General features: G+C 45.1%; 1 protein-coding gene across 3 annotated transcripts in view; it reads right to left on the reverse strand.

Annotated features, from left to right (window-relative positions):
- The window catches only part of LOC106596081 (glutamate receptor 2), a 108,164-nt gene extending 84,463 nt beyond the window's left edge, over positions 1-23,701 (reverse strand). For all 3 annotated transcript variants that reach the window (XM_045712404.1, XM_045712405.1, XM_045712406.1), the window contains exons 1-2: positions 23,338-23,701; positions 9,477-9,617 (exon numbers count right to left, since the gene is read on the reverse strand). In XM_045712404.1, coding sequence (XP_045568360.1) covers positions 9,477-9,617; positions 23,338-23,470 — 274 coding nt within the window. In that variant the 5' untranslated portion in view covers positions 23,471-23,701. The remainder of the gene's footprint in view (positions 1-9,476; positions 9,618-23,337) is intronic.
- Positions 23,702-26,471: the final 2,770 nt, after the last annotated feature.

Raw genomic sequence — 26,471 nt, forward strand, 5'->3', positions numbered from 1 at the left:
AGCAGTGTAGAATAGAGCAGAGTAGATTAGAGCAGTGCAGAGTATAGCAGAGTAGATTAGAGTAGATTAGAGCAGAATAGAGCAGAGTAGATTAGAGCAGTGCAGAGTATAGCAGAGTGGAGTACAGAGCAGAGTGAATTAGCACACAGAGTATAGTCAAGTAGACGAGTAGAGGAGAGTATATTAGTAGAGGAGAGTATATTAGTAGAGGAGAGTATATTAGTAGAGGAGAGTATATTAGTAGAGGAGAGTATATTAGTAGAGGAGAGTATATTAGTAGTGGAGAGTATATTAGTAGAGGAGAGTATATTAGTAGAGGAGAGTATATTAGTAGAGGAGAGTATATTAGTAGAGGAGAGTATATTAGTAGAGGAGAGTATATTAGTAGAGGAGAGTATATTAGTAGAGGAGAGTATATTAGAGTACAGCAGAGTAGAGCACAGAGCAGAGTAGTTTAGAGCAGAGTAGAGTACAGCAGAGTAGAGCACAGAGCTGAGTAGTTTAGAGCAGAGTATAGCACAGAGCAAAATAAAACAGAGAAGAGTAGAACAGAGTAGAGCAGAGTAGAGCAGAGTACAGCGTAGAGTAGTGCAGAGTGTAGTACAGAGCAGATCAGAGTAAAACAGAGAGTAGAGCAGAGCTGAGTAGAATAGAGCAGAGCAGACTACAATACAGCAGGGTAGATCCCAGAGAAGAGCAGAGTGTAGAGTAAAACAGAGTAGAGCACAGAGCTGAGTAGAGTAGATTAGAGCAGAACACAGAGTAGAGTAGAGTAGATTAGAGTAGAGCAGAGCGCAAAGTAGAGTACAGAGCAATATAAAACACAGTAGAGTCCTGACTGGTCATAGACACTTGCTATAAAATGTTAATGAGCAAGCCTTCCTTCATGACCTGGCGTCTGTAAATTGGTATAGAATCAGCTTGACTGTCGAAGACGCTTGGACCTTATTTTTGATATGTTCAGTATTAAAAGCAGGTTCGGCACCTGGTTCGACCGTGATCTGGCGGAGTTACTCCACCTCAAGAATCCCATTTGGCAAATCGCTCGGCACACACATACTCAGGCTGACTGGCTCTCGTTCAGACAAACTAGAAATAAATGCTCTCAGGCTATCTGGAAGGCCAAAGCTAGTTACTTTAAGGAGCAGATCTCTCTCTGTGGGTCTAACCCCAAGAAGTTCTGGAAAACGGTTAAAGACCTGGAGAATAAACCCTCCTCCTCACAGCTGCCCATGTCCCTTAATGTTGATGACGTGGTTGTTACTGACAAGAAGCACATGGCTGAGCTCTTTAATCACCACTTCATTAAGTCAGGATTCCTATTTGACTCAGCCACGCCTCCTTGACCGTCCAACAGTTCCTCATCTCCCTTCCAATGTGACTATCCCCGATGCTCCTCCCTCTTTTTCCCCTGCCCCGCTACAAAGTTTCTCCCTGCAGGCGGTCACTGAGTCCGAGGTGACTGCCTGCAGGGAGAAACTTTGGGTCTAAACCATCTGAACCAGATTATTTTTTGGGGTAAAGTTTAAGGTTGCTGCCCCTATCATCGCCAAGCCTATCTCTGACCTTTTTAACCTGTCTCTCCTCTCTGGGGAGGTTCCCATTGCTTGGAAGGCAGCCACGGTTCATCCTTTATTTAAAGGGGGGAGATCAAGCTGATCCTAACTGTTATAGGCCTATTTCTATTTTTGTCCTGTTTATCACAAGTGTTGGAAAAACGTGTCAATAATCAACTGACTGGCTTTCTTGATGTCTATAGTGTCTCTCTGGTCTGCAATCTGGTTTCAGCTCAGGTTATGGATGTGTCACTGCAACCTTATAGGTCCTCTATGATGTCACACTTGCCCTTGATTCTAAGAATCTAAGCAATGCTGTGCTGCTATTTGCATTGACTTTGCCAAAGCTATTGAAACGGTAGACCATTCCATTCTAAGGAGTATAGATCCTAGGCCCCACGCTCTTCTCAATTTACATCAACAACATTGCTCAGGCAGTAGGAAGCTCTCTCATCCATTTATATGCAGATGATCCAGAGTAATGGACATCAGTGGAGGTTTTAGGGCTACGACTGGGATCGAACACACAACCTTCTGGTCCAGAGTAATGGACATCAGTGGAGGTTTTAGGGCTACGACTGGGATCGAACACATAACCTTCTGATCCAGAGTAATGGACATCAGTGGAGGTTTTAGGGCTACGACTGGGATCGAACACATAACCTTCTGATCCAGAGTAATGGACATCAGTGGAGGTTTTAGGGCTACGACTGGGATCGAACACACAACCTTCTGATCCAGAGTAATGGACATCAGTGGAGGTTTTAGGGCTACGACTGGGATCGAACACACAACCTTCTGATCCAGAGTAATGGACATCAGTGGAGGTTTTAGGGCTATGACTGGGATCGAACACACAACCTTCCGGTCCAGAGTAATGGACATCAGTGGAGGTTTTAGGGCTACGACTGGGATCAAACACACAACCTTCTGATCCAGAGTAATGGAGGTCGGTGCCGTTTAACATGAGGGAGGATGATCGTTTTTTTTACGGCCTTATTTCTATTACATCATATTGGATGACTGTCATTCATATTCTCCCAGTTCAATGTAACAGTGATGGGTTTAGGATACTGGTCCTTCTCCCAGTTCAATGTAACAGTGATGGGTTTAGGATACTGGTCCTTCACCCAGTTCAATGTAACAGTGATGGGTTTAGGATACTGTCATTCTCCCAGTTCAATGTAACAGTGATGGGTTTAGGATACTGTCATTCACCCAGTTCAATGTAACAGTGATGGGTTTAGGATACTGGTCCTTCACCCAGTTCAATGTAACAGTGATGGGTTTAGGATACTGTCATTCACCCAGTTCAATGTAACAGTGATGGGTTTAGGATACTGTCATTCACCCAGTTCAATGTAACAGTGATGGGTTTAGGATACTGTCATTCATCCAGTTCAATGTAACAGTGATGGGTTTAGGATACTGTCATTCATATTCTCCCAGTTCAATGTAACAGTGATGGGTTTAGGATACTGTCCTTCACCCAGTTCAATGTAACAGTGATGGGTTTAGGATAATGTCCTTCATATTCACCCAGTTCAATGTAACAGTGATGGGTTTAGGATACTGTCATTCATATTCTCCCAGTTCAATGTAACAGTGATGGGTTTAGGATACTGTCATTCACCCAGTTCAATGTAACAGTGATGGGTTTAGGATATTGTCATTCACCCAGTTCAATGTAACAGTGATGGGTTTAGGATACTGTCATTCACCCAGTTCAATGTAACAGTGATGGGTTTAGGATACTGTCATTCACCCAGTTCAATGTAACAGTGATGGGTTTAGGATACTGTCATTCACCCAGTTCAATGTAACAGTGATGGGTTTAGGATACTGTCATTCATCCAGTTCAATGTAACAGCGATGGGTTTAGGATACTGTCCTTCACCCAGTTCAATGTAACAGTGATGGGTTTAGGATACTGTCATTCATCCAGTTCAATGTAACAGCGATGGGTTTAGGATACTGGTCCTTCACCCAGTTCAATGTAACAGTGATGGGTTTAGGATACTGTCATTCATATTCACCCAGTTCAATGTAACAGTGATGGGTTTAGGATACTGTCATTCACCCAGTTCAATGTAACAGTGATGGGTTTAGGATACTGGTCCTTCACCCAGTTCAATGTAACAGTGATGGGTTTAGGATACTGTCATTCATATTCACCCAGTTCAATGTAACAGTGATGGGTTTAGGATACTGTCATTCTCCCAGTTCAATGTAACAGTGATGGGTTTAGGATACTGTCCTTCACCCAGTTCAATGTAACAGTGATGGGTTTGGGATACTGGTCATTCACCCAGTTCAATGTAACAGTGATGGGTTTAGGATACTGTCCTTCACCCAGTTCAATGTAACAGTGATGGGTTTAGGATACTGTCATTCTCCCAGTTCAATGTAACAGTGATGGGTTTAGGATACTGTCCTTCACCCAGTTCAATGTAACAGTGATGGGTTTAGGATACTGGTCATTCTCCCAGTTCAATGTAACAGTGATGGGTTTAGGATACTGTCATTCACCCAGTTCAATGTAACAGCGATGGGTTTAGGATACTGTCATTCTCCCAGTTCAATGTAACAGTGATGGGTTTAGGATACTGTCCTTCACCCAGTTCAATGTAACAGTGATGGGTTTAGGATACTGTCCTTCACCCAGTTCAATGTAACAGTGATGGGTTTAGGATACTGTCCTTCACCCAGTTCAATGTAACAGTGATGGGTTTAGGATACTGTCATTCACCCAGTTCAATGTAACAGTGATGGGTTTAGGATACTGTCATTCACCCAGTTCAATGTAACAGTGATGGGTTTAGGATACTGTCCTTCACCCAGTTCAATGTAACAGCGATGGGTTTAGGATACTGGTCCTTCACCCAGTTCAATGTAACAGTGATGGGTTTAGGATACTGTCATTCTCCCAGTTCAATGTAACAGTGATGGGTTTAGGATACTGTCCTTCACCCAGTTCAATGTAACAGTGATGGGTTTAGGATACTGGTCATTCTCCCAGTTCAATGTAACAGTGATGGGTTTAGGATACTGTCCTTCACCCAGTTCAATGTAACAGTGATGGGTTTAGGATACTGTCATTCTCCCAGTTCAATGTAACAGTGATGGGTTTAGGCTTCTACATAATACTAGAATGTTCCCTGTACCGATCAAGAGGTTGCTACTACCTAGGAATTTTACAAAGTAGGTGCAACAGGTCGAGATTAATGAAAGAAATCAAGGTGACTGACAAATGAAATCTAATTTTATTGGTCACATACACATATCTAGCAGATGTTATTGTGGGTTTAGCGAAATGCTTGTGTTCCCAGCTCCAACAGTGCAGTAATATCTAACAATTCATAACAATACACCCATCTAAAAGTATTAGTAATATCTAACTAAATGCTTGTGTTTCTAGCTCCAACAGTAGTATCTAACTAAATGCTTGTGTTCCCAGCTCCAACAGTAATATCTAACTAAATGCTTGTGTTTCCAGCTCCAACAGTGCAGTAATATCTAACTAAATGCTTGTGTTCCTAGCTCCAACAGTAATATCTAACTAAATGCTTGTGTTCCCAGCTCCAACAGTAATATCTAACTAAATGCTTGTGTTCCTAGCTCCAACAGTAACATCTAACTAAATGCTTGTGTTCCCAGCTCCAACAGTAATATCTAACTAAATGCTTGTGTTCCCAGCTCCAACAGTAATATCTAACTAAATGCTTGTGTTCCCAGCTCCAACAGTGCAGTAATATCTAACTAAATGCTTGTGTTCCTAGCTCCAACAGTGCAGTAATATCTAACTAAATGCTTGTGTTTCTAGCTCCAACAGTAATATCTAACTAAATGCTTGTGTTCCCAGCTCCAACAGTGCAGTAATATCTAACTAAATGCTTGTGTTCCCAGCTCCAACAGTAATATCTAACTAAATGCTTGTGTTTCTAGCTCCAACAGTAATATCTAACTAAATGCTTGTGTTCCCAGCTCCAACAGTGCAGTAATATCTAACTAAATGCTTGTGTTCCCAGCTCCAACAGTAATATCTAACTAAATGCTTGTGTTTTTAGCTCCAACAGTGCAGTAATATCTAACTAAATGCTTGTGTTCCCAGCTCCAACACTAGTATCTGACTAAATGCTTGTGTTCCCAGCTCCAACAGTAATATCTAACTAAATGCTTGTGTTTCCAGCTCCAACAGTGCAGTAATATCTAACAATTCACACATCTAAAAGTAAAATAATGGAATTAAGAAATATATAAACATTAGGACAAGCAACGTCAGAGTAAAGCAGCATGTAAACATTAAAGTGACCAGTGATTCCATATCAATGTACACAGGGCAGCAGCCTCTAAGGTGCAGGGTTGAGGGCAGCAGCCTCTAAGGTGCAGGGTTGAGGGCAGCAGCCTCTAAGGTGCAGGGTTGAGGGCAGCAGCCTCTAAGGTGCAGGGTTGAGGGCAGCAGCCTCTAAGGAGCAGGGTTGAGGGCAGCAGCCTCTAAGGTGCAGGGTTGAGGGCAGCAGCCTCTAAGGTGCAGGGTTGAGGGCAGCAGCCTCTAAGGTGCAGGGTTGAGGGCAGCAGCCTCTAAGGTGCAGGGTTGAGGGCAGCAGCCTCTAAGGTGCAGGGTTGAGGGCAGCAGCCTCTAAGGTGCAGGGTTGAGGGCAGCAGCCTCTAAGGTGCAGGGTTGAGGGCAGCAGCCTCTAAGGTGCAGGGTTGAGGGCAGCAGCCTCTAAGGTGCAGGGTTGAGGGCAGCAGCCTCTAAGGAGCAGGGTTGAGGGCAGCAGCCTCTAAGGAGCAGGGTTGAGGGCAGCAGCCTCTAAGGAGCAGGGTTGAGGGCAGCAGCCTCTAAGGTGCAGGGTTGAGGGCAGCAGCCTCTAAGGAGCAGGGTTGAGGGCAGCAGCCTCTAAGGTGCAGGGTTGAGGGCAGCAGCCTCTAAGGAGCAGGGTTGAGGGCAGCATATTATGTTCATATATATGTATATATATATAAACATAATATATATAACTGGTACTGTATATATATATATATATATATATACTGTATATATATACTGTGTATATATACTGTGTGTATATATATATATATATATATATATATATATATATATATATATATATATATATATATATATATATATATATATACACACACAGTACCAGTCAAAAGTTTGGACACACCTACTCATTCCAGGGTTTTTCTTTACTTTTACTATTTTCTACATTGTAGAATAATAGTGAAGACATCAAAACTATAAAATAACACATATGGAATCATGTGGTAACCAAAAAGTGTTAAAAAAATCTAAATATATTTTATATTTGAGATTCTTCAAAGTAGCCACCCTTTGCCTTGATGACAGCTTTGTACACTCTTCGCATTCTCTCAACCAGCTTCACCTGGAATGCTTTTCCAGCAGTCTTGAAGGAGTTCCCACATATGCTGATTACTTGTTGCTATCAGGTTTCCAGGTAAGACCCAAATGCGGACTGTGTTGAAGTAACCAAGTTTATTACAGCAACAGGGGCAGGCAAACGACATGTCAAGGCAGGCAGGGATCGATAATCCAGAGTCGAGGCAAACGTACAGGACGGCAGGCAGGCTCAGTGTCAGGGGCAGGCAGAGTGGTCAGGCAGGTGGGCTCAGAGTCAGGACAGACAAGGGTCAAAACCAGGAGGGCGAAAAAGAAAGACTTGGAAAAACAGAAGCCGAGACAAAATGCTGGTTGACTTGAAAAACAAGACGAACATCGCTCGTGTTTCTTGGTCCAAGCAAGTCTCTTCTTAGTATTTTATTTAACCTTTATTTAACGAGGCAAGTCAGTTATGAACAAATTCTTATTTATAATGATGGCCTAGGAAAAGTGGGTTAACTGCATTGTTCAGGGGCAGAACGAGAGATTTTTACCTTGTCAGCTCGGGAGATGCGATCTAGCAAACTTTTTTTTTGTTACTGGCCCAACACTCTAACAACTAGGCTACCTGCCGCCCCAGGTCAATTGGAGGTGTACCTGTCAGTGTATTTCAAGGCCTACCTTCAAACTCAGTGCCTCTTTGCTTGACATCATGGGAAAATCTAAAGAAATCAGCCAAGACCTCATAAAGAAAAATTGTAGACCTCCACAAGTCTGGTTCATCCTTGGGAGCAATTTCCAAACGCCTGAAGGTACCACGTTCATCTGTACAAACAATAGTACACAAGTATAAACACCATGGGACCACGCAGCCGTCATACCGCTCAGGAAGGAGACGCGTTCTGTCTCCTAGAGATGAACGTACTTTGGTGCGAAAAGTGCAAATCAATCCCAGAACAACAGCAAAGGACCTTGTGAAGATGCTGGAGGAAACAGGTACAAAAGTATCAATATCCACAGTAAAACGAGTCCTATATCGACATAACCTGAAAGGCCGCTCAGCAAGGAAGAAGCGGTGTGTGTGTGCGAGCAAGGAGGCCTACAAACCTGACTCAGTTACACCAGCTCTGTCAGGAGAAATGGGCCAAATTTCACCCAACTTCTTGTGGGAAGCTTGTGGAAGGCTACCTGAAATGTTTGACCCTAATTGAGTGTATGTAAACTTCTGACCCACTACGAATGTGATGAAAGAAATAAAAGTTAAAATAAATAATTCTCTCTACTATTATTCTGACATTTCACATTCTTAAAAGAAAGTGGTGATCCTAACTGACCTAAGACAGGGGATTTTTACTAGGATTAAATATCAGGAATTGTGAAAAACTGAGTTTTGGCAAAGGTATATGTAAACTTCCGACTTCAACTGTATATACTACAAAATATATCTAGCTCTCCTCTCTCTCTCTCGCTTCTCCTTAATTTAGGCAGAAATGAATGTGTAAAAAACTGTTCAACTATTGTCTTTCTCTCTCTTTGCTAGAGAGATGCTTTCAGTACTAGATTCATTCTCTGATCCTTTGATTGGGTGGACAACATGTCAGTTCATGCTGCAAGAGCTCTGATAGGTTGGAGGACGTCCTCTGAAAGTTGTCATAATTACTGTGTAAGTCTATGGAAGTGAGTGAAAACCATGAGCCTCCTAGGTTTTGTATTGAAGTCAATGTACCCAGAGGAGGATGGACACTAGCTGTCCTCTGGCTACACCACGGTGCTACCCTACAGAGTGCTGTTGAGGCTACTGTAGACCTTCGTTGCAAAACAGTGTGTTTTAATCAATTATTTGGTGACGTGAATATATTTAGTATAGTTTTATCTAAAAAGGATAACTTTTTTGTAATGTTTCACTATTTTTATTTTTAATGAAATTCACTGAGTCGGATGGTCGTCCCCCTTCCTCCTCTGAGGAGCCCCCGCTGACGGACATCCATCCACCAACCCAGTCCATAAAACCCCAGAATGCTTCATGGTAATAGCGCTCACTGTTGCCCCTAGTGACAGGTTTTTGAAAAGCGATCCCCCATCTCCTCAGTACATGGCTAGACATCCAATTTCTACCGTCAATCTTGAACGACCTGGCTGGTTCTCTGTAAGGTGAGAGCAGCGTGTGAAGTACGAGAGAGAACTTAGAGGAGAGGCTGGACCTGCTCTCTCTTCTGACCAACCACTACCGTCCTACAAACAGGCAGCGGACTGCCCCAAGCAGGGCACCCTCATCTCTCCACCCCTCCATCACTTCACTCACCCCTCCACTCCCCCGTGTCTGTCTGTCTGTCTGTCTGTCTGTCTGTCTGTCTGTCTGTCTGTCTGTCTGTCTGTCTGTCTGTCTGTCTGTCTGTCTGTCTGTCTGTCTGTCTGTCTGTCTGTCTGTCTGTCTGTCTGTCTGTCTGTCTGTCTGTCTGTCTGTCTGTCTGTCTGTCTGTGTGTGTGTGTGTGTGTGTGTGTGTATGTGTGTCTCTCTCTGTGTGTGTGTGTGTGTGTATGTGTGTGTGTGTGTGTGTGTGTGTGTTACTCACAGCAGTTGGTGACAGCGAAGCTGTTGGCAACCTCCAGGTTGTCTATGTGAGGAGTGAGGCGGAAGTCCTGGCTTCCATACTGGACCATTCCGATCCGGAATGCACTGTACTCCTGGTCCGCACCGCGTGGGAACAGCCCTCCTACACACACACACACACACACACACACACACACACACACACACACACACACACACACACACACACACACACACACACACACACACACACACACACACACACACACACACAGACACACACACACACACACACACACACACACACACACAAGGAGAATGTTTAGCTGGTTATCTAGCTGGTCCGGCAGCACTCTGGGAGAATGTTTAGCTGGATATCTAGCTGGTCCGGCAGCACTCTGGGAGAATGTTTAGCTGGTTATCTAGCTGGTCTAGCTGGTCTGGCAGCACTCTGGGAGAATGTTTAGCTGGTTATCTAGCTGGTCTAGCTGGTCCGGCAGCACTCTGGGAGAATGTTTAGCTGGTTATCTAGCTGGTCTGGCAGTACTCTGGGAGAATGTTTATCTGGATATCTAGCTGGTCTGGCAGCACTCTGGGAGAATGTTTATCTGGTTATCTAGCTGGTCTGGCAGCACTCTGGGAGAATGTTTAGCTGGATATCTAGCTGGTCCGGCAGTACTCTGGGAGAATGTTTAGCTGGTTATCTAGCTGGTCCGGCAGCACTCTGGGAGAATGTTTAGCTGGTTATCTAGCTGGTCTAGCTGGTCTGGCAGCACTCTGGGAGAATGTTTAGCTGGATATCTAGCTGGTCCGGCAGTACTCTGGGAGAATGTTTAGCTGGTTATCTAGCTGGTCCGGCAGCACTCTGGGAGAATGTTTAGCTGGTTATCTAGCTGGTCCGGCAGCACTCTGGGAGAATGTTTAGCTGGTTATCTAGCTAGTCTGGCAGCACTCTGGGAGAATGTTTATCTGGTTATCTAGCTGGTCTAGCTGGTCTGGCAGCACTCTGGGAGAATGTTTAGCTGGTTATCTAGCTGGTCTGGCAGCACTCTGGGAGAATGTTTAGCTGGTTATCTAGCTGGTCTGGCAGCACTCTGGGAGAATGTTTAGCTGGATATCTAGCTGGTCTGGCAGCACTCTGGGAGAATGTTTAGCTGGTTATCTAGCTGGTCTAGCTGGTCTGGCAGTACTCTGGGAGAATGTTTAGCTGGTTATCTAGCTGGATATCTAGCTGGTCTGGCAGTACTCTGGGAGAATGTTTATCTGGATATCTAGCTGGTCTGGCAGCACTCTGGGAGAATGTTTATCTGGATATCTAGCTGGTCTGGCAGCACTCTGGGAGAATGTTTATCTGGATATCTAGCTGGTCTGGCAGCACTCTGGGAGAATGTTTAGCTGGTTATCTAGCTGGTCTGGCAGCACTCTGGGAGAATGTTTAGCTGGTTATCTAGCTGGTCTGGCAGCACTCTGGGAGAATGTTTAGCTGGATATCTAGCTGGTCTGGCAGCACTCTGGGAGAATGTTTAGCTGGTTATCTAGCTGGTCTAGCTGGTCTGGCAGTACTCTGGGAGAATGTTTAGCTGGTTATCTAGCTGGATATCTAGCTGGTCTGGCAGTACTCTGGGAGAATGTTTATCTGGTTATCTAGCTGGTCTGGCAGTACTCTGGGAGAATGTTTATCTGGTTATCTAGCTGGTCCGGCAGTACTCTGGGAGAATGTTTAGCTGGTTATCTAGCTGGTCTGGCAGCACTCTGGGAGAATGTTTAGCTGGTTATCTAGCTGGTCCGGCAGTACTCTGGGAGAATGTTTAGCTGGTTATCTAGCTGGTCTGGCAGCACTCTGGGAGAATGTTTAGCTGGTTATCTAGCTGGTCTGGCAGCACTCTGGGAGAATGTTTAGCTGGTTATCTAGCTGGTCTGGCAGCACTCTGGGAGAATGTTTATCTGGTTATCTAGCTGGTCTAGCTGGTCTGGCAGCACTCTGGGAGAATGTTTAGCTGGATATCTAGCTGGTCTGGCAGCACTCTGGGAGAATGTTTATCTGGTTATCTAGCTGGTCTAGCTGGTCTGGCAGCACTCTGGGAGAATGTTTAGCTGGTTATCTAGCTGGTCTGGCAGCACTCTGGGAGAATGTTTAGCTGGATATCTAGCTGGTCTGGCAGCACTCTGGGAGAATGTTTATCTGGTTATCTAGCTGGTCCGGCAGCACTCTGGGAGAATGTTTATCTGGTTATCTAGCTGGTCTGGCAGCACTCTGGGAGAATGTTTATCTGGTTATCTAGCTGGTCCGGCAGCACTCTGGGAGAATGTTTATCTGGTTATCTAGCTGGTCTGGCAGCACTCTGGGAGAATGTTTAGCTGGTTATCTAGCTGGTCTGGCAGTACTCTGGGAGAATGTTTAGCTGGTTATCTAGCTGGTCTGGCAGCACTCTGGGAGAATGTTTAGCTGGTTATCTAGCTGGTCTAGCTGGTCTGGCAGCACTCTGGGAGAATGTTTAGCTGGATATCTAGCTGGTCCGGCAGTACTCTGGGAGAATGTTTAGCTGGTTATCTAGCTGGTCTGGCAGCACTCTGTGAGAATGTTTAGCTGGTTATCTAGCTGGTCTGGCAGTACTCTGGGAGAATGTTTAGCTGGTTATCTAGCTGGTCTAGCTGGTCTGGCAGTACTCTGGGAGAATGTTTAGCTGGTTATCTAGCTGGTCTGGCAGTACTCTGGGAGAATGTTTATCTGGTTATCTAGCTGGTCTAGCTGGTCTGGCAGCACTCTGGGAGAATGTTTATCTGGTTATCTAGCTGGTCTGGCAGCACTCTGGGAGAATGTTTAGCTGGTTATCTAGCTAGTCTGGCAGTACTCTGGGAGAATGTTTAGCTGGTTATCTAGCTAGTCTGGCAGCACTCTGGGAGAATGTTTAGCTGGTTATCTAGCTAGTCTGGCAGCACTCTGGGAGAATGTTTATCTGGTTATCTAGCTGGTCCGGCAGCACTCTGGGAGAATGTTTAGCTGGTTATCTAGCTGGTCTGGCAGCACTCTGGGAGAATGTTTAGCTGGTTATCTAGCTGGTCTGGCAGCACTCTGTATGTTGTTTCCCTGTGTTCTGTGGTTTAACTTCCTGACGTTGTCTACCCAGAATGGCTTGGTTTAGAAACACTCTGATTCTGTCTGTATTAAACAGAGAGACTGTATAGAAACACTCTGATTCTGTCTGTATTAAACAGAGAGACTGTTTAGAAACACTCTGATTCTGTCTGTATTAAACAGAGAGACTGTTTAGAAACACTCTGATTCTGTCTGTATTAAACAGAGAGACTGTATAGAAACACTCTGATTCTGTCTGTATTAAACAGAGAGACTGTATAGAAACACTCTGATTCTGTCTGTATTAAACAGAGAGACTGTTTAGAAACACTCTGATTCTGTCTGTATTAAACAGAGAGACTGTATAGAAACACTCTGATTCTGTCTGTATTAAACAGAGAGACTGTATAGAAACACTCTGATTCTGTCTGTATTAAACAGAGAGACTGTATAGAAACACTCTGATTCTGTCTGTATTAAACAGAGAGACTGTATAGAAACACTCTGATTCTGTCTGTATTAAACAGAGAGAATGTTCAGCTGCATCAACATCTAGATATTACCATGGCGATCCATACTGAACTGAAACAGCCATCCAACGTAAAGTGAGCTTTGCCTGGTCAGAGTTAAAATCCCATGATGCACCCACCAGATGATGTCATTGGGAACATTTATCTTCCAGCTGTTTGTTCTGCAAAACATAGAAAGTGTTTTCACATCCAGTATATTGATGTTGGGGTGGTCTGGTTGTGAATGGAAACGGGTTTGTAAATGGTGGAATGTAAACATGTACCTATCCGTCACCATCACTACAAATATCTAGGTGTCTGGTTAGACTCTAAACTCTCCTTCCAGACTCATATTGAACATCTCCAATCCAAAATTAAATCTAGAATCGGCTTCCTATTTCGCAACAAAGCCTTCTTCACACACGCCGCCAAACATACCCTCGTAAAACTGACTATCTTACCGATACTCGACTTCTGCGATGTCAATTTACAAAATAGCCTCCAACACTCTACTCAACAAATTGGATGCAGTTTATCACAGTGCCGTCCGTTTTGTCACCAAAGCCCCATATACCACCCACCACTGCGACCTGTATGCTCTAGTCGGCTGGCCCTCGCTACCTATTCGTCACCAGACCCACTGGCTCCAGGTCATCTATAAGTCTATGCTAGGTAAAGCTCCGCCTTATCTCAGCTCACTGGTCACGATAACAACACCCACCCGTAGCACACGCTCCAGCAGGTATATCTCACTGGTCATCCCCAAAGCCAACACCTCCTTTGGCCGCCTTTCCTTCCAGTTCTCTGCTGCCAATGACTGGAACGAATTGCAAAAATCGCTGAAGCTGGAGACTTATATTTCCCTCACTAACTTTAAACATCAGCTATCTGAGCAGCTAACCGATCGCTGCAGCTGTACATAGGCCATCTGTAAATAGCCCACCCAATCTACCTACCTCATCCCCATATTGTTTTTATTTACTTTCTGCTCTTTTGCACACCAGTATTTCTACTTGCACATCATCTGCTCATCTATCACTCCAGTGTTAATTTGCTAAATTGTAATTACTTCGCTACTATGGCCTATTTATTACCTTACCTCCTCATGCCATTTGCACACACTGAATATAGACTTTCTTTTTTTGTATTGTGTTATTGACTGTACGCTTGTTTATTCCATGTGTAACTCTGTGTTGTTGTTTGTGTCGAACTGCTTTGCTTTATCTTGGCCAGGTCGCAGTTGTAAATGAGAACTTGTTCCCAACTAGCTTACCTGGTTAAATAAAGGTGAAATAAAAATAAAAATAAAGACATGACGATGGAAATGGGTTGTAAATGGTGGAATGTAAACACGTACCTATCCATCACCTGTCTCAGACTCAAGACATGATGATGGCTGGAGATGCAACCAGGGAGTATGATTATCTGGTTGAACATCTACATAGCTCCACATCCATCCATATTGAACTGAAACTGCCATTCATATTGAACTGAAACAGCCATCCACATCTAACTCAAACAGCCATATTGAACTGAAACAGCCATTCATATTGAACTGAAACAGCCATCCATATCTAACTGAAACAGCCATATTGAACTGAAACAGCCATCCATATCTAACTCAAATGAACACTTCACCCAACTCTTCCGTGCTGTTTCTGACCACCCTACAGAGGGCCCGAGAGGGTGGTGAGCATCTCCTCCGTCTACGACAAGGGGTCCAGGGCAGCATCTGAGTACACTCTGGATTTCCAGAAGGTGGCTGCGTCCACTGGCTGGAATGACCAGGCCCTGTTGACAATTTTCCGCAGCGGGCTACTGACGGATGTCCAGACCGAGCTGGACCTTATGCTGGACCAGCTCATCGCCATGGCCATACGCCTGGATAATCTCCTACGTGCCCGTCGTCGCCCATCCCGGGGGTTCGGGTCTCTTCCAGGAACCTCCAGCGAGACTGAGCCCATGGAGGTGGGCACGAAGCACCTTCCCCCCCGAGGAACGTCAACGCCGCCGTCAACAGGGTCTCTGCTCCTACCGCAGCGAGTCAGACCACCCCTGGAACACCTTTCCCTGTAGGAGAACCAGGCGAGGAAGCAACAGGCCGAGGGGCACTCCTGCACCTTCCCAGGTAGGCGTGGACGTGCCTTGCTCCTCTCTGTCCACCCAGCCAGTCCTCCTTCCTGTCACCTTCCCGGACTAGTGGACTAGTGGACTCAGGTTCTGCAGGAAATTTCCTAGACCAGTCAGTGGCAACCCCCTATCATTACGCATTCCTCTAATCCCTTTACAACCCCGTATCCCAGTCCATCCCCTAGACAACTGTCCCCTAGGAACAGGACTGGTGTGCCAGACCACGATTCCCATTTCCATCACAGTTGCTCAAAACCACCATGAACGCACCCCGCAGTTTCAGGTTTCCCCCTGGTTACAGTTGCATAACCCCAGGATATCGTGGAGAGAGAGGTTGTTGGGTTGGTTGCAGGAGTGTCAGGGGAGGTGTCTCTCTGTGTCTACCGATGCCACCTCTGTGGAAAGTCCGAACCTGGCCACCCACGTCCCTATCCCGGAGGAATAACGGGACCTACAGGTGGCTTTTTTTGAAGACTCGTGAGTTGCTGGCCGTCAAGAAGGCGCTAAAAACATGGCGGCACTGGCTGGAGGGTGCTCAACACCCATTCCTTGTTTAGATGGACCACGGGTACCTAAAGTATATTCGAGCAGCGAAGAGGCTGAACCCGTGTCAGGCCAAGAGGGCCCATTTACTCGCCAGGTTTGACTTTACCCTCTCCTACAGGCCGGGATCTAAGAATGTCAAGGCCGATGCATTGTCCTGGGTGCATGATACAGAACATGGAAGGGAGAAAGTGACAACCAATATTCCCCTGTCCACGTGCCTGCCCCCTCATCGCCTATGGGACTGCACTATCGACCTACTGTCTGGTTCTACCCTCCCGCGGGGGCACATCTACTCTATCTCGCATGCAGAGACCAAACCCAATGGTGGCCTACGTCCAGGAGGCGCTGGCCCAAGGATTCCTCCGTCCGTCCACCTCACCGGCCTCCTCCAGCATCTTTTTCGCAAAGAAGGATTGAGGTCTGCGCCCCTGTATTGATTACCGGACACTGAATAAGGCAACTGTTAAATTCAGTTATCCCCTGCCTCTCATATCCACTGTGATAGATCAGATGCACGGTGCTCAGTACTTTACCAAATTGTATTTACGTAGTGCCTACGACCTGGTGCGCATTAGAGAGGGGGGATGAATGGAAGACCGCCTTCAGCACCAGCACCGAGCACTACGAATACAGGGTAATGCCCTACGGCCTGACAAATACACCCTCTGTGTTTCAATCCGTCATTAACGAGGTGTTTAGAGACATGTTGTGTCGCTGTGTAGTGGTGTACATAGACGACATCTTGGTGTTCTCCACGACACGCGAGCAACATGTCTCTCATGTCAGGTCCGTTTTGGAGAAGCTGATAGGGCATCACCTGTACGCCAAGGCAGAGAAGTGCCTTTTCTTCCAGCAGGCAGTCTCCTTCCTGGGCTAGCGGATATCCACCGCAGGAGTGGAGATGGAAGAGCAGAGGGTCAGTGCAGTACGGTCGTGGCCTGTTCCATCCAACATAAAGGCGGTGCTGCGCTTCCTAGGTTTTGCCAACTATTTCAGGCTCTTCATTAGGAGTTTCAGCACAGTAGTGGCCCCTCTCACCTCCCTCCTGAAGGGAGGACCTCGACAGCTGCGCTGGACTAAGGAGGCCAACGAAGCCTTCCGTAAGCTCAATGAACGTTTTACAAACGCACCTGTTCTGGCTCATCATGACTCGTCTCTGCCCTTCATCGTGGAGGTGGACACTCTGCCCTTCATTGTGGCTCCTGTCGTGTGGAATGCGGACGCGGACATCCGTCGAGCCCTCACCTGCCCACTGTCCCGGGAGGCGTACCTACATGCCCTCTGATGTGCGGGACCGTCTCCTCGCCTGGGCACACACAGCACCTGTGTCGGGGCACCCGGGTATAGCCCGTACTAACAACTGTCTCTCCGCCAAGTACTGGTGGCCCACCTTTGCCCAGGATGTCCGGGTTTACGTCTCTTCCTGATCCACCTGCGCACAGAGTGTCACGACTTCTGCCGAAGTCGATGCCCCTCCTTGCATGGGTGGTGCTCAGCGGTCGACGTCACCGGTCTTCTAGCCATCATTGATCAGTTTTTCATTTTCCATTGGTTTTGTCTTGTCTTCCATCACACCTGGTTCCAATCCCATTAATTGCTTGTGTATTTAACTCTCTGTTTCCCCTCCTGTTCTTGTCGGTGATTGTTTGTATGTTATGTTACGTGGGTTTGTGTATCGGTGTGCGACGGGTATCCTTTACCCATTTTATTTTGTACTTTGGTTTTGGAGTTTGTTTTTCATTAAATACTCCATATTAACCAACTTGGTTTCTCCGGCGCCTGACTTCCCTCGCACCTACATACACGAATATGACACAGAGCAAGACACTGAGACACCTCCCCTATGGCAAACTCCACCCGCTGCCGGTTCCACAAAGCCCCTTGGCCCATCTCTCCGTGGACTTTGTCACAGACCTTCCCCTCTCAGAGGGGCACACAACCATCCTGGCCATTGTGGACCGGTTTTCCAAAGCCTGTTGTTTGATTCCTCTGCCTGGTCTCCCTACGGCCATGCAGAACATGGAGGCTCTCTTCTCTCATGTCTTCCGGCACTAGGGATCCTGGAGGACATCGTGTCTGACCGTGGTCCTCAGTTCACCTCCTGTGTCTGGAAGGCCTTCATGGAACGACTGGGGGTCACAGTCAGCCTCACCTCCAGGTACCATCCCCAATCAAATGGGAAGGTGGAAAGGGTAAATCAGGAACTGGGTAGGTACCTGTGGGCTACCTTGGGCAGAATATGCACAAAACTCCCTCCGTCACTCCTCCACTAACCTCACACCCTTTCAGTGTGTTCTAGGCTATCAGCCGGCCCTGGCACCGGAGTCAGATCAAGGCTCCTGCTGTGGACGATTGGTTCCGGCATACCGAGGAGGTATGGAACACAGTGCACACCTGTCTCCAGTGCGTCGTCCTCCAGCAGAAGGCACAGGCCCATCGTCACCGCAGTGTGACCCCGGTCTTTCACCCCGGTGACAGGGTCTGGCTTTCTACGAAGGACCTGCCCCTCCGTCTGCCCTGCCGGAAGCTGAGGTTTGTGGGGCCGTTTAAAGTCCTGAGGACAGTCAATGAGGTGACGTACAGATTACAGCTCCCTGTCAATTACCGTATCTTACCCTCATTTCATGTATCTCTCCTCAGGCTGGTGGCAGCTGGTCCCTTGGCTAGTGTTGGACCCCACGATGCACCTCCCCTCCCTTGGACGTCAACGGGGCCCCGGTGTACTCCGTCCGCAGCCTGGTGGACTCATGACATTGTAGGCGGTCTCTCCAGTACCTGGCCGACTGAACCGGTACAGTCCTGAACAGCAGTGCTGGGTTCCGGCGTGAGACGTCCTGGACCGTTCTCTCATTCGGAACTTCCACAGGTGTCGTCCAGATCGACCTGCACCGCATCTCCGGGGTCGTCCCCAAGGTCGGCGGTGCCCTGCTGCTGGAGCAGCGCCTCGGGATGGGGTACTGACACACCAGCCTTCGCTTTGGCTCCCCCTCCTGTCCATCTCAGGCATTCAGCGTCGCCGGGCTGTATCACAACCGATTGGGAGTCCCATAAGGCGGCGCACAATTGGCCCAGTGTCGTCCCGGTTTGGCCGGTGTAGGCCGACATTGTAAATAAGAATTTGTTCTTAACTGACTTGGCTAGTTAAATAAAGGTTAAATCAAATTTTTAAAAGCTGCTGCCGAACCTGCTGCTGGCAAACGCCCTTCACTCATCAACCCCGGACTTGTCTCGTCATCATTACACACACCTGGTTCCAATCCCCACTCAATCACTGTATATATACAAGCAACAATATATATATATATATATATACTCCCTCTGTCATTTGTCTTTGTCGGTCATTGTAAATGTTGCTTGATTTCCTGAGAGGAATCTATCCTACTATTTCCTGAGTACTTTATTATTTTGCACTTTGGGTTTCATCCCGCTTTTATATACAGTGAGGGAAAAAAGTTTTTGATCCCCTGCTGATTTTGTACATTTTCCCTCTGACAAAGAAATGATCAGTCTATAATTTTAATGGTAGGTTTATTTGAACAGTGAGAGATAGAATAACAAAAAAAATCCAGAAAAACCCATGTCAAAAATGTTACATTGATTTGCATTTTAATGAGGGAAATAAGTATTTAACCCCCTCTCAAATCAGAAAGAGGAGCACTCTTAAAGTGCTCCTAATCTCAGTTTGTTACCTGTATAAAAGACACCTGTCCACAGAAGTAATCAATCAATCAGATTCCAAACTCTCCACCATGGCCAAGACCAAAGAGCTCTCCAAGGATGTCAGGGACAAGATTGTAGACCTACACAAGGCTGGAATGGGCTACAAGACCATCGCCAAGCAGCTTGGTGAGAAGGTGACAACAGTTGGTGTGATTATTTGCAAATGGAAGAAACACAAAAGGACTGTCAATCTCCCTCGGCCTCAAGATCTCACCTCGTGGAGTTGCAATGATCATGAGAATGGTGAGGAATCAGCCCAGAACTACACGGGAGGATCTTGTCAATGATCTCAAGGCAGCTGGGACCATAGTCACCAAGAAAACAATTGGTAACACACTACGCCGTGAAGGACTGAAATCCTGCAGCGCCCGCAAGGTCCCCCTGCTCAAGAAAGCACATATATATGCCCATCTGAAGTTTGCCAATGAACATCTGAATGATTCAGAGGACAACTGGGTGAAAGTGTTGTGGTCAGATGAGACCAAAATGGAGCTCTTTGGCATCAAATCAACTCGCCGTGTTTGGAGGAGGAGGAATGCTGCCTATGACCCCAAGAACACCATCCCCACCGTCAAACATGGAGGTGGAAACATTATGCTTTGTGGGTGTTTTTCTGCTAAGGGGACAGGACAACTTCACCGCATCAAAGGGACGATGGACGGGGCCATGTACCGTCAAATCTTGGGTGAGAACCTCCTTCCCTCAGCCAGGGCATTGAAAATGGGTCGTGGATGGGTATTCCAGCATGACAATGACCCAAAACACACGGCCAAGGCAACAAAGGAGTGGCTCAAGAAGAAGCACATTAAGGTCCTGGAGTGGCCTAGCCAGTCTCCAGACCTTAATCCCATAGAAAATCTGTGGAGGGAGCTGAAGGTTCGAGTTGCCAAACGTCAGCCTCGAAACCTTAATGACTTGGAGAAGATCTGCAAAGAGGAGTGGGACAAAATCCCTCCTGAGATGTGTGCAAACCTGGTAGCCAACTACAAGAAACGTCTGACCTCTGTGATTGCCAACAAGAGTTTTGCCACCAAGTACTAAGTCATGTTTTGCAGAGGGGTCAAATACTTATTTCCCTCATTAAAATGCAAATTAATTTATAACATTTTTGACATGCGTTTTTCTGGATTTTTTGTTGTTATTCTGTCTCTCACTGTTCAAATAAACCTACCATTAAAATTATAGACTGATCATTTCTTTGTGAGTGGGCAACGTACAAAATCAGCAGGGGATCAAATACTTTATTCCCCCACTGTATGGTGCTTTAATAAATTCAGTAGTTCTAAACCTGCGACTGACTCCTCTCTACACTTGTGACAACTGAACTGAAACAGATATCCATATTGAACAGATATCCATATTGAACTGAAACAGCCATCCACATCTAACTCAAACAGCCATATTGAACTGAAACAGCCATTCATATCTAACTCAAACAGCCATATTGAACTGAAACAGCCATCCATATCTAACTCAAACAGCCATATTGAACTGAAACAGATATCCACATCTAACTCAAACAGCCATATTGAACTGAAACAGCCATCCATATCTAACTCAAACAGCCATATTGAACTGAAACAGCCATCCATATCTAACTCAAACAGCCATATTGAACTGAAACTGCCATTCATATTGAACTGAAACAGCCATCCATATCTAACTCAAACAGCCATATTGAACTGAAACAGCCATCCATATCTAACTCAAACAGCCATATTGAACTGAAACAGCCATCCATATCTAACTCAAACAGCCATATTGAACTGAAACAGCCATCCATATCTAACTCAAACAGCCATATTGAACTGAAACAGATATCCATATCTAACTCAAACAGCCATATTGAACTGAAACAGCCATCCATATCTAACTCAAACAGCCATATTGAACTGAAACTGCCATTCATATTGAACTGAAACAGCCATCCATATCTAACTCAAACAGCCATGTTGAACTGAAACAGCCATTCATATCTAACTCAAACAGCCATATTGAACTGAAACAGCCATCCATATCTAACTCAAACAGCCATATTGAATTGAAACAGCTATCCATATCGAACTGAAACATCCACCCATATTGAACTGAAACATCCATCCATATCGAACTGAAACATCCATCCATATCAAACTGAAACAACCATCTATATTGAACTGAAACAGCCATCCATATTGAACTGAAACGGCTATCCATATTGAACTGAAACAGCCATCCACATTGAACTGAAACAGCCATCCACATTGAACTGAAACAGCCATCCACATTGAACTGAAACAGCCGTCCATATGGAACTGAAACAGCAACATTTTACTGAAACTGCCATCCATATTGAACTGAAACAGCTATACAAATGGAACTGAAACTTCCATGCATAATGAACTGAACCATCCATCCATATTGAACTGAAACAGCTATCCATAATGAACTGAAACAGCCATCCACATTGAACTGAAACAGCCATCCATAATGAACTGAAACAGCCATCCATATTGAACTGAAACAGCCATCCACATTGAACTGAAACAGCCATCCATATTGAGCTGAAACAGCTATCCATGATGAACTGAAACAGCCATCCACATTGAACTGAAACAGCCATCCACATTGAACTGAAACAGCCATCCATAATGAACTGAAACAGCCATCCATATTGAACTGAAACGGCTATCCATATTGAACTGAAACAGCCATCCACATTGAACTGAAACAGCCATCCACATTGAACTGAAACAGCCATCCACATTGAACTGAAACAGCCGTCCATATGGAACTGAAACAGCAACATTTTACTGAAACTGCTATCCATATTGAACTGAAACAGCCATCCACATTGAACTGAAACAGCCATCCATAATGAACTGAAACAGCCATCCATATTGAACTGAAACAGCTATCCATAATGAACTGAAACAGCCATCCATAATGAACTGAAACGGCCATCCATAATGAACTGAAACAGCCATCCACATTGAACTGAAACAGCCATCCATAATGAACTGAAACAGCCATCCACATTGAACTGAAACAGCCATCCATAATGAACTGAAACAGCCATCCATAATGAACTGAAACAGCCATCCACATTGAACTGAAACAGCCATCCATAATGAACTGAAAGAGCCATCCACATTTAACTGAAACAGCCATCCATAATGAACTGAAAGAGCCATCCACATTTAACTGTCAGACACATTTAATTGAAATAGATATATTGAACTGAAACCGACATATTGAACTGAAACAGACCTATTTAACGATCAGTCTATGAGAAGTCACTGTGAGGTTGTCTGGAACAGGCCTTGCATCCCCGACTGCTGTTACTGTATAATAATAATAATCATAATAATACCAATAATAATCCTTATCAAGGCCTGGTATGATACCCAGCTCTGTCGTCCATGATAATGCAGCAGGAAGCAGACCTGATCATTAATAACACCATCTTTAATCTGTTTTAAAGAGAAGGCATGGAACCCCTTCTGCCTTCTCAATAGCTCACATATACCCCATCACTCACTCTCTCCTTAATCCCCCTTCTCTCTCTCCCTCCTCTCTCCCTCTCTTCCTTCTCCCCTCCTCTCTCTCCCCCTCCTCTCTCCCTCCTCTCCCCCTCCTCTCTCTCCCTCCTCTCTTTCCCTCTCCTTCTCCCCCTTCTCTCTCTCCCCCTCCTCTCTCTCCCTCCTCTCCCTCTCTTCCTCCTCCCCCGTTTCTCCCTCCCGCCATCTCAGATGCAGTGTAATGCAGATGAAACCGCCGCTCCAGTGTTATGCAGGCTAATATACAGACTACGCGTCAGTACACGGAGAGAACATAGGCCACTGTCTAATGCAATATATATATATATATATATGTTATATGAGCATTTTTCCCCCAGATGTAATATATATGAATGTACCTACCGATCTGAACACTGGGAGAACCGCAGAGCGCCTCGCGTCTCAAGCAGATAACAGTCAGTAGAAACACGAGCAGCAGATTCCTCCTCATCGTTGTTAGTTCAGACATTTCATACCGAGAGGCGTCGACATACATCCGCCGAACAACGGTCCAGTTCCTCCGGACAGACACACAGACGGCTAATCAGACGGTCGGCATGGCGACCCGGTTACCGGACAGCAGGAGGGTTGCGTGTCTAATTCACTGTTCTCAGGTCCCGAAGCGGTTCGGTCGTGGGAAGATCGCTCCAGCTCTGCGGATCTCTGTATCTCTTTCTCTCTCTCTCTCTCTCTCTGTCTCTCTCTCTCTCTCTCTGTCTCTCTCTCTCTCTCTCTCTCTCTCTCTCTCTCTGTCTCTCTGTCTCTCTCCCTCTCTCTGTGTCTCTCTCTCTCTCTGTGTCTCTCTCTCTCTCTGTGTCTCTCTCTGTCGCTCTCTCTCTCTCTCTCTCTCTCTCTCTCTCTCTCTCTCTCTGTCTTTGTCTCTCTCTCTCTCTCTCTCTCTCTCTTTATGAGGCGCGCGAACACTGCTGGAGCCTTTTCATCATCGATAGCGCGCGTACAGTTTAGGAATACCGATGAGAACGGAAAGAGCCGAGAGCGGCCGAGAGCAGCGGAGTCAGGTTGTTGGGGAAACAGTCCAGATTACTGATGGGCTTTCCGGCTCGTTCGGCTCAGCTCTCTTTTGGCTCCCAAACGGCTCTTTAAAAATTATATGTTTTTGTATTTTTTCAAGTCAAACAGTTTGCGATAGTTTGACTATGATTGGTGTTAAAACAATTCAAATTAAATTATTATTATTTTTTTTTTTTTTAAAGTTAATTAAATCATACTCTACCTTAACCACAATATATTTTAAAATTACATTTTACATTTTAGTCATTTAGCAGACGCTCTTATCCAGAGCGACTTACAGTGGTGAATGCATACATTTCATACAATTTCATACATTTTTTTTTTCTTTCTGTGCATTGGTTTGTTATGAAAAAGAATGCTATTAACCTGTTGGGTCTAGGGGGCAGCATTTACACGTCTGGATAAAAAAAATGTACCCGATTTAATCTGGTTACTAATCCTACCCAGTAACTAGAATATGCATATACTTATTATATATGGATAGAAAACACTCTAAAGTTTCCAAAACTGTTTGAATGGTGTCTGTGAGTATAACAGAACTCATTTGGCAGGCAAAACCCTGAGACATTTTCTGACAGGAAGTGGATACCTGATGTGTTGTATTGACTTTAAACCTATCCCATTGAAAAACACAGGGGTTTAGGAATATTTTGGCACTTCCTATTGCTTCCACTAGATGTCACCAGCCTTTACAAAGTGTTTTGAGTCTTCTGGAGGGAGATCTGACCGAACAAGAGCCATGGAACGGTGATGTCCCATTAGACACCTGGCGCGCTACTTCATGTTGGGTACCCTCGTTCCAATACGTTATAAAAGGCTATGCATTCGTCCACCTTGAATATTATTCATGTTCTGGTTAAAAAAGGCCCTAATGATTTATGCTATACAACGTTTGACATGTTTGAACGAACGGAAATATATTTTTCCCCTCGTTCATGACGAGAAGTCCGGCTGGCTTACATCATGTGCTAACGAGACGGAGATTTTTGGACATAAATGATGAGCTTTTTTGAACAAAACTACATTCGTTATGGACCTGTGATACCTGGAAGTGACATCTGATGAAGAGAATCAAAGGTAATGGATTATTTACATAGTATTTTCGATTTTAGATCTCCCCAACATGACGTCTAGTCTGTATCGCAACGCGTATTTTTCTGGGCACAGTGCTCAGATTATTGCAAAGTGTGATTTCCCAGTAAGGTTATTTTTAAATCTGGCAAGTTGATTGCGTTCAAAAGATGTAAATCTATAATTCTTTAAATGACAATATAATATTTTACCAATGTTTTCTAATTTTAATTATTTAATTTGTGACGCTGACTTGACTGCCGGTTATTGGAGGGAAACGATTTCCTCAACATCAATGCCATAGTAAAACGCTGTTTTTGTATATAAATATGAACTTGATAGAACTAAAAATGCATGCATTGTCTAACATAATGTCCTAGGAGTGTCATCTGATGGAGATTGTAAAAGGTTAGTGTATCATTTTAGCTGGTTTTATGGTTTTGGTGACCCTGTCTTTGACTTGACAAAACATTACACACAACTCTTGTAAATGTACTGTCCTAACATACTCTAAATTTATGCTTTCGCCGTAAAACCTTTTTGAAATCGTAAAACGTGGTTAGATTAAGGAGATGTTTATCTTTCAAATGGTGTAACATAGTTGTATTTTTGAAAAATTTGAATTTTGACATTTATTTGGATTCAAATTTGCCGCTCTTGAAATGCACCTGCTGTTGATGGAGTGCACCACAGGTGGCACGCTAGCGTCCCACCTAGCCCCAAGAGGTTTTTAAACATTTACATGTAAAGTATAAGTTTTTAATGTATATAAACAAAGTGCATATAAATGTAACAATTCAAAATGAATACAATCTGAACAGCATAATAATAGAATATTGCTCCATATCAAAGAATAATAAACAACAATGTGCAGAACTGCAGCATCCGACTAAAAACATTAAACGGGCCCCTCTTTTCTCTCTCTTCTTTAGTGCCATGTTACAACCAGCAGCACACAGCAATGCTGACCAGATTTTGCTTTTATGAGAGATTTGCATTCAGAACTGCAAGCTGCCTCACTGTCGAGGGGCTGATGTGGTTTCTTCTCTCAGTAATTATTTGTCCCGTTTTTCGAGAAGACCCTCTCAGAGGGAACGGATGAGGCCACTATGCAGAGACTCCCCTGTCAGGACTTTAGGAAGCCGTGGGTAGACAGAGGCCTTGTTCTTCCACCAGCTCAGAGGATCTGCAGAGGGGCTCCTCCAAATAGGATCGGACCTCCATTATGGCATCTATGCAACTTTTCAGGGAAGTTAGGAGCCAATATACACAGGCAGTCAGGCAAACTAAGGCTAGCTTTTTCAAACAGAAATTTGCATCCTGTAGTACAAACTCCAAAAAGTTCTGGGACACTGTAAAGTCCATGGAGAATAAGAGCACCTCCTCCCAGCTGC

This window comes from Salmo salar, unplaced genomic scaffold (assembly GCF_905237065.1).
Source record: "Salmo salar unplaced genomic scaffold, Ssal_v3.1, whole genome shotgun sequence".
Classification (NCBI taxonomy): domain Eukaryota; kingdom Metazoa; phylum Chordata; class Actinopteri; order Salmoniformes; family Salmonidae; genus Salmo; species Salmo salar.